We start from the raw sequence: 8883 nt of genomic DNA, 5'->3' as shown, positions 1-8883 counted from the left end.
TTGTTGGTTTAGAGATACCGGTCTAAAACAAGACTTGAGCTCTCTATTTTTAATGTTTACTCTCACTACTGCACATTTTAGAACACAGAAACCGGCGTCCCTGTTTTATTTTATTTTGAAGCCAAAACGGGTTCCTGTTTGGTCACGTGGGTACAAGATGGCCGCGCCCTGTGAGTGACAGTTGGTGATTGTGGAGTTTAAATGTCTAATTTGACATCTTCTAAGGGAAAGCCTGTCTGCTCCTCAATTCTGCCAACATGAGCAAGGGTGAATTAATTCTGTAAGTTGTAGTTCTGAATATTTACTGTCATGCAACCTAGCCGCTAGCCAATAATGTTATGAAAACATTCCTCAGTCACTGTTATGAGAGCATGGCGTGTGTTTGTCCATCTTTTATAAACTTGTTAAAAATAATAATATGTCATGTACGCCGTGAGGTGTTTGTTTTGTGTCATTGTTTTTTTCTTGGCTCTATTTCCAATGTTAACTCTCACGTAGTTGCGCTCTAAAGACAACACATTAGAACACAGAAACCGCCGTTCGTAAGGGCTGTTTTATTTTGAAGCCATTATGGGTTCCGGTATGGTCACGTGGGTCCAAGATGGCCGCGCCCTGTGAGTGACAGTTAGTAAGACCTGAGGTACTTTAAATGTTGGCTGAGGAGCGTCACGTCTGATCTGACAACTTCTAAAGGAAAGCCTGTCTGCTCCTCAACTCTGGCAACATGAGCAAGGGCGAATTAATTATGTAAGTAGTTGTAGTTCTGAATATTTACTGTCTTGCACGGTAGCCGCTAGCCAATAATGTTATCAACACTCCTCAGTCACTGTTATGAGAGCATGACGTGTGTTTGTCCATGCTTTATAAACCTGATAAAAATTAATAATATGTCACATGCGCCGTGAGATGTTTGTTTTGTGTCACTCTTTAAAGTAATCTACCTACCATACCTGCAGTATGCATTCATTTTTGCCTGTTTGGTACCCTTTTTGTCTTTCTTTCAAATAACAGTCCGCTTTATGAATACGTGTAGCATATGTTCACTCTTACACAGTTGGAAATTAAACAAAATGTGTAATAATTACAGTTTGCAGTGGGATGGAACTGAGAAAGAGGTGTACCGTTTGACTTTATTTGGCCACAATAGACGACAATAGAACAGCAGGAAGACTAGTGTGTTACATGTATTCCACTTTTAGGAGGCATTACATATTCAACTGTCTTTCTGCTGCCGGGAAGTGATAAGATGCTCACAAGCCTTATCAACTCCACTGGGGAGGTGGATGTCTGGAGTTCAGATAAGACAAGTTTAGCGTTTGGGGTTGATATGAGCTCAGCCAAACCACAGAACCACAAACATGTGTCCTGTTTTTCAAATTAACACTGAATGTTTGTCACCGGTGTTTTCCCCCAGCCCGAAAGATTTCCCCCAACTCCAGAATGACACATTCCTAAAAGCGGCGCGAGGTGAACAAACCCGGCACGTCCCTGTGTGGTGTATGAGGCAGGCTGGCAGATACCTACCCGGTACAGGGATCTCTTCTCTCTTCTTTTGGCTGCTGTGCGGCGTCCAACGTCATTCGCAACCTTTTGTCGTATTTGCAGAGTTTCGTGAGTTCAGGGCGGGGAAGGACTTTTTTGAAACGTGCCGCTCGCCGGAAGCCTGTTGCGAGCTGACATTGCAGGTATGACATTGGTGTTTACTCTGACACGAATCACTCCTTAATGTGTGCATTCGTCTAAACTTGCTTGATCGGTTAATTAGGAAAATTATCAATTCATTGCTGATTTTGCATATTATTTTTATATCATTTATTTTGCAGGGTGTTAATTAAAAGTATTTAAATGTTGTTACAACTCCGTCCAGTAGATGGCATTGTAACTCTGCATAGTCAGAGGCACTGAAGAATCAAACACACAAAAAACAGTGGATTGATTTAATTATGGAAATAAAATCAAATAATGCCATACAAGAAAAAAAGCATTTTTCTATTTTGGTTTTGTTTTGGGTTTTTTTTTCAGTGCCTCGTTCCATTGTACAATTTCTGCAAAGACAATAAAGTTCTGCACCAGTGACACTTGTGCCCAGTGGTAAGAGCATGGGTCAGTGCAAATTGCACAACAAAGTTTATACACAGAGTCCTTTGAAAGCTTCATAATAGCCACATTGAATTGAAAAAAAAAAAAAAATCAGAGATTTCAAGAATACAGTCTTAAATTTACGACTTTTTTTCTCGTGAATTTACGACTGTATTCTTGAAATCTCTGAATCTCTGAAATCTCTGAAAAAGTCGCAATATTAGGAGAATAAAGTCGTAAATGTACGAGAATAAGATCATAAATTTACCAGAAGAAGGGTTGTAAATTTACATGGATAAAGTCGTAAATTATGAGAAAAAAAAGTCTAAAAATGATGAGAATAAAGTTGTAAATTTCCAAGGAAAAAAGTTGCAAATTTACGAGAATATAGTCATAAATTCCACGGGAATAATGTCCTAAATTTATAAGGGGAAAAATGTATATTTCTGAGAATAAAGTCATAAATTTTATGTGAATAAAGTTATACAGAAAAAAATTAAATAAAATTACGGAAAAAAAAGTTGCAAATCCACAAGAATAAAGTTGTACATTTATGAGAATAAAGTCGCAAATGTATGAGAAATTAAGTTTTAAATTTGGGCGAATAAAGTCATAAATTTACAAGAAAAAACTGGTAACTTTATTTTACAGGCATTGTCTGAGACTGCTATGAAAAGGGCGGACTTATGTGACCTTTGCCCTTGGGCATGTGGAGGGGGCGGGTAAGGAAGGTGGAAGTGAGAAGGGTGCTAAATGCTCAACTTCTGTGTTTTGCTGTCACGTTATAAGTAAAAGCTTGCCTAAATAAGCAAGAGGAAAGTTTCCTTCCTTCCTTTATTCTCGTAATATTACGATTTTTTTCGCTTAAATTAACGTTTTTTTTCTTGTAAATTTACAACTTTATTCTCGTAATATTGCAACTTTTTTCTCGAAAATTTACAACTAAGTCTTAATATTACAAGAATAAAGTAATAAATTTACAACTTTAGTCTTGTGATATAATAAGACTTTTTTGTCGTAAATTTACGACTTTATTCTTGTAAACTTCTGACTTTTTATTGAAAACCTACGAATTTATTGTTGTGCATTTATTATTTTTTTCCTTGTAAATTTACGACTCCCTAAATCGTAAGTTTTACGTAACCGTAAGTCGTAAATACATGAGAATAACATGGTGAATTTACGACTCGTAAATTCACCATGTACATTTTTTGAAAATAAAGTTGTTAATTTACGTTTATGACTTTTTTCTCTTATTTTTCTCTTTCTTTTAATGTTGTAAATGTACAACTTTCTTCTCATAATATTACGAGTTTTTCTTGTAAATTTACAACTTCATTCTCATAAATTTACATCTTGATTCTCTTACATTTCAGACTTTTTTTCGTGTAAATTTAGAACATTATTCTCATACGACGGAGTAGTAGGGCCACATTGGGTGGAAAAAAATTGAGATTTTGAGAATAGAGTCGTAAATTTACGAGAATTAAAGTCGTAAATTTACGAGAATTAAAGTCATACATTTTAGAAAAAAAGTCGTAAATTTAGAAGAAAAAAATTTAAATTTTCGCCTTTTTTGCGACTTTTGTTCTCGTAAGTTTACAACTTTATTCTCAAAATCTCAGATTTTCTTGTTTCAGTGTGGCTCAATGTGACTGTATGAGTACAAATACTTTACACCTCCACTGGAGGGCGCCGGCGTGCTTTTGCTGAAATGACTGAATCATTGATGAAATAAATACACTGTATACACTTATACACTTCAGTGGTGTTGTTTTGTTGCATTGGACTCCCGACTTACGGTGCAGCAACGCTAGTAGCATTTGCATCAATTGAGTGGAGACTGACATGCCCACACTGTGACAAAAAAACTGCATTCATAAATTATATTTTTGCCAGAAAATGACTCCAAAGTATTTTATTTGCCTTTTTCTGTCTTTCAGCCTCTGAGGCGTTTCCCATTTGACGCTGCCATCATCTTCTCAGACATCCTTGTTGTGCCGCAGGTATTAGTCCCTCCCTTTCTGCTACGACTTTCAAGCGTGTAAAGTGGATGAATTTCTCTGCCGTGGCTCCCCCCCCACCCTTCAGGCGATGGGCATGGACGTCCAGATGGTGCCAGGCAAGGGTCCCACATTCCCCGAGCCCCTGAAGGAGCCGGAAGACCTCCAGCGTCTGTGTGCGAAAGTGGACGTGGACAAGACGCTGGGCTACGTTTTCCAAGCCATCACGCTCACCAGGCACAAGATCGAGGGCAAAGTGCCGCTCATCGGATTCACGGGAGCGCCGGTGAGATGATCGGAAACATTTGCGTAGTTCCGGATGCTTCCTCCCCTCGTCATCTTTTGCATGCATTCCCCTCCACAGTGGACGCTCATGTCCTACATGATTGAGGGTGGAGGCTCCAGCACCCACTCCAAGGCCAAGCGCTGGCTGTACAAACACCCCGAGGCTAGCCACATGCTGCTGAGGATGCTGACTGACGTCATCGTGGAGTATCTGCTGGGCCAGGTGGCGGCCGGAGCCCAGGTAAACCCGAAATATGTCTCACGCACTTGTTAAACATTTCAAATATAAGCTGTACAGACCATCGAACAAAGTACGAAGCCTCAACTTGACAAATAAACGCCAGCAGTGAAGCATAAACATGGAAAAATGGTCTTTTTGTTTTTTTTTTAACAGTGGTGCATGTGTGCTGTACATGTTACCTGCATTATCACGTATCCACACGTTATTTCCCTTTTAGGGTGAATGACAGCCTATTTCTGGAGAAAAAAATATCCATACTGTATATATATATAAATAGTTTGTGGAAAAAATGACCTATTTTCAGAAAAAAAAAATAAATAAATAAAAATAATTTTTTAAAATGTCGGCGGAAAAATTTCTTATTTATGGGGAAAAAAATGTAAATGAAAAAACATTTTCTTTTTAATTCTGGGTAAAAACTGCCTATTTTGGGAGAAGAAAAATAATTGAGAAAAATATATATTTTTTAATTCTGCTGAAAAATTTGCCTATTTTTGGAGAAATATATAAATGAAAAAATGGTCTGTTTTTAGAGAATGAATAAATTAATTAAAAAACATCTGTGGTATAATAAATAAATCAAAAATAAAGAAACAAAACAAATGACCAATTTATAAATAAATAAAATAATATTTTATAAATAAATACATTTAAACAAATAATTACAATAAATAAATTCTGTGTAAATATATATATATTGCATATGGCATACTTATGGAGAAAAAGAAATAAAAATAATTTTAAAACCAATTATGTGGAAAAAATTGCCTATTTTTGGAGAAAAAAATATTAAAGTTTTTAGAAATATTTTCAGAGAAAAAGTACATAAAAATACCTTTTTTTTTAAAAAAATTTTGTGGAAAAAATGGCCTGCTTTTGGAAAGAAAATAAATATATATATGTCATACAAACATACAATCAAGGGGAGATTTTCGGAACAGTGCTCAGGTTTTCTTTTCTTTTTGTGTCACACATTCAAGACGCCAGCCATAACCTCCCCCGACCCACAAAGAAAAGGAACACCCCCCAGTAAAAGACGAATGTGGGGGAAACGTGGATAAATTAAGAAAGAATAAAAAAGGAAAGGAAAAGGAAAAAAAAAACAATGGTTATATGCAAACAATAACAATGTGGGAAAATAAATATTTAAAAAAAATATATATATTTTCAGAGAAAAAAAGTAATTCAAATAACTTTTTTAAATTCTGTGGGGGAAAAAAAAAACGCCTGTTTTTGGAGAAATAATAAATTTTAAAAACTTTTCAGAGAAAAAATAAATCAATGAAAATAATTTTTACGAAATTATGTGGGAGAAATCAAAATAAATAAACATCAGTTTTAAAAAAAAATGCAGAAAAAAAAAATTTCAGAACAAAATAAAGAAAAATGTATTTTTTTAACAGCAGAAAAAACTGCCTATTTTTGGAGAAGAGAAAACCAAATACATGTAATTTTTAAACAAATTCTACAGGAAAAAAAGCCTATTTTCAGAGAAAACAAAATAATAAATGATTGAAACAAATGTAATTCTGTGGAAAAGAATAGCCTATATTCAGAGAAAAAAAAAGTAGAATATTTAGAATTCTGCGGCATGGGGGGAAGGGTTGGGTCAAATATCTGCTAATTTGTGAGGCCGTGAAGGCTGAATGGTGAACATGCGGGGGTCTACTGCAGTCTCGTATGTCGTCACACAGCGTTGGCATGTCACGTATCAGCCCCCAACCCCTTGTGTCGTTTAGGCTCTGCAGGTGTTCGAGTCCCACGCCGGCATCCTGGGGCCGCTGGAGTTTCAGGAGTTCTCTCTACCGTACCTTAATGACATCGCTCGCCGCGTTAAAGATAAACTCAAAGAGGCGCGACAGGACGTTCCCATGGTGAGAAAAGACGCCTTCACACAAACATTCATTCTTCTAACGATGCTCTTCTGCGCGTTCTACTTCCACCCCCTTATCCAGCATATTGTATTAGACTCTGTGTTGTCTCGCTGTAATGATCTGCCTTATTGGTTGCAATGCTTATTGTTCTATTCTCATCACCACTCCTTTACTTCTACTCTACTTTCCCAAGAGGCGTCATTAAGGAGTCCCTGCATCTGCTTGTTATGCTTTTTAACCAAAAGGTGGCAGCATTTCCTCAACAGCAAGTCGTGTGTTTTCCACAAATGGCTATTGTTTGTGTATGATTGCAGTGTTTTTTTTTGTGCTTCCCTGTGTGTGTGTGTGTGTGTGTGTGTGTGTGTGTGTGTGTGTGTGTGTGTGTGTGTGTGTGTGTGTGTGTGTGAGAGCAGATCGTTTTTGCAAAGGATGCTCATTACGCTCTCGAAGCTTTGTCTCAGTGTCATTACGAAGTGGTCGGGCTCGACTGGACCATTGATCCCCGCTCAGCACGGTAACCACACACACACACACACACACACACACACACACACACACACACACACTCAGCCATCCATGTAGCCCTTGACCTTGTGTTGCACACTGTAGTTAAGAATGTTACTTAAATCATCGCCTGTACAGTTAATAAAGGTTTTATTGCACATTTTGATTATTTCCCATGGGGGGGGGGCACACACATGTTGACACATATATTAGACATATCACATGTTGGGGTGTCCTTTTACTATGGCCAGGCTAAGCACACCTGTGCAATAGCCCTGCTGTCTAATCATGCTGTTTCGTGGTGAATTACGTCCTGTTATTAGTCCAAGAAAATATGCGTAATTAAGCATGTTTTACGTATTTTTGGCATAAATGAAGCATTTTCTGGCATCAAAAGTGTCTAAATGAATCAAATATCAAATATAAGGCATTCGGAAGACACATTGATGATATGTAGCATTCCAAATTGGTCACTAGGTGTCAGTAATGTTACATTGATGAGACAGCAGTCACCGCAGGAAGTACTGCACCGAACAAGAAGTAAAAGAACAATAACGTGTGAGCGTATGTTATGGCTCGTTTTCTCTTATTATGTCTACTATATTAGGTAATACGAGTGTTAGGGTGATCACAGGGGTGTTATTTCATGTATAGAGAGCTCTAATAATGTTAAAACCCATATTTAGAAGGTTGCAAACTGGTTTTCTATGCTGTAACTATGAAGAATAATGTTTTTAACCAATATATACCATATATTTGTGTGTGTGTGTCTTTTCAATATGATTCAGTGAGAGGACAGGAGGGAAGGTTAGCCTTCAGGGAAACATGGATCCATGTGCACTCTACGCTCCTAAGGTAACAAGCAGCCCCCTCCTTAGTTCCTATTTGTGTTGGATTCTTGCTCATTTCAATGCATGCGTATGTTAAATTAAAAAAAATATATATCTATATTTGCAAACCCAGTAGCACTCAGTTGTAGGAATGCTTCATTTTTTTTTTTTTAGATCATTAGATTTTTTTTATGCTTATTGAGTCTCTTCGTAGTTGTTTGTGACTACTGTTACTATTTTCATGTTTATTTGTTTGTTTGTTTGGAATTCTCAAACTTGTGCTTAGAATTGTTTGCAAAAGCCTCTTAAGAAAAAGAAAGTATCTCTCTCGGTTGTTATTGTTATTAGTAGAAGCTTCCCTGCATTCTGACTTGTCCCCCCCTCTACCCCCTACCTCCCTTTTAGGAACGTATCTCAGACATCGTGAAAAACATGTTGGAGGGTTTTGGCACCAGAGGCTACATCGCCAACCTGGGCCACGGTCTGTACCCCGACATGGACCCAGAGCACGTGGGCGCCTTCGTGGAGGCTGTGCACCAACACTCGAAACAGATGATCACACAAACATAGAGCTGCAAAATGATGAAAAATGTCAAATGCCGGATCATTTTTATTTTACTTGAAAGTCAATAAACAGGAAAAAAAACCTTTTAGACAATGTTAGCCTTATGATTGTGCCTATCTGTACTATAAAAACAAGGTCCGTTGTTAGTATTTGGCTTTTTTTCCTGGTCTAATCTATCTTTCCAAAGAGCAATCTCTTGCTTTGTGACACAAAAACATTCTTCTTTACGGAACATGCGCATGAATGCACCTTTGGTTCTCGCAGTGTAGCTTTTGAGTGCTGTTTTCCTAAAACAAGATTTTCTATTAATCTGAAATGTCTTGATCTGGTGGAAGTGGATTATGTGTGTGGATTGAATGGGATGACCTCATTCCTGCTACGTTTACATTAAAATACATGACATCTGCATTAAGGCTGCATGCCTTCTGTATCGTGGGCACAAGATTGTGAGCATGGTACCCGAGTACCCAACGAGTGGAGCTAAAGCTATTCAACATGTTCA

The 8883-nt window shown here is 37.5% G+C and overlaps 1 protein-coding gene across 2 annotated transcripts; it reads left to right on the top strand.

The window, feature by feature from the left end:
• Nucleotides 1–141: 141 nt before the first annotated feature.
• Nucleotides 142–8797, top strand: urod (uroporphyrinogen decarboxylase). 2 transcript variants are annotated; one of them, XM_054767162.1, is made up of 10 exons: nucleotides 142–280; nucleotides 1415–1527; nucleotides 1606–1685; nucleotides 4023–4085; nucleotides 4171–4368; nucleotides 4447–4608; nucleotides 6348–6482; nucleotides 6896–6996; nucleotides 7775–7841; nucleotides 8222–8797. In XM_054767162.1, exons 1-10 carry the CDS (start codon nucleotides 258–260, stop codon nucleotides 8384–8386), a joined length of 1107 nt encoding a protein of 368 aa, XP_054623137.1. In that variant the 5' UTR covers nucleotides 142–257; the 3' UTR covers nucleotides 8387–8797. The 2 variants fall into 2 exon arrangements, with proteins under 2 accessions (XP_054623137.1, XP_054623136.1); XM_054767161.1 differs by lacking the exon at nucleotides 142–280 and adding an exon at nucleotides 506–747.
• Nucleotides 8798–8883: the final 86 nt, after the last annotated feature.

This window comes from Dunckerocampus dactyliophorus, chromosome 2 (assembly GCF_027744805.1).
Source record: "Dunckerocampus dactyliophorus isolate RoL2022-P2 chromosome 2, RoL_Ddac_1.1, whole genome shotgun sequence".
Lineage (NCBI taxonomy): Eukaryota > Metazoa > Chordata > Actinopteri > Syngnathiformes > Syngnathidae > Dunckerocampus > Dunckerocampus dactyliophorus.
The sequence above is the reverse complement of the archived record's forward strand: the minus strand, read 5'-3'. Positions and strand labels throughout refer to the sequence as shown.

What these genes read in the sequence shown, in the direction of transcription:
- urod (XM_054767162.1), top strand. Translation starts at nt 258, where the DNA reads ATGAGCAAGGGTGAATTAATTCT. An exon ending in GTTGCGAGCTGACATTGCAG is followed by an intron (nt 1,686 to 4,022) that starts GTATGACATTGG and finishes TCTGTCTTTCAG; the next exon opens with CCTCTGAGGCGTTTCCCATT. An exon ending in AGGTGGCGGCCGGAGCCCAG is followed by an intron (nt 4,609 to 6,347) that starts GTAAACCCGAAA and finishes TGTGTCGTTTAG; the next exon opens with GCTCTGCAGGTGTTCGAGTC.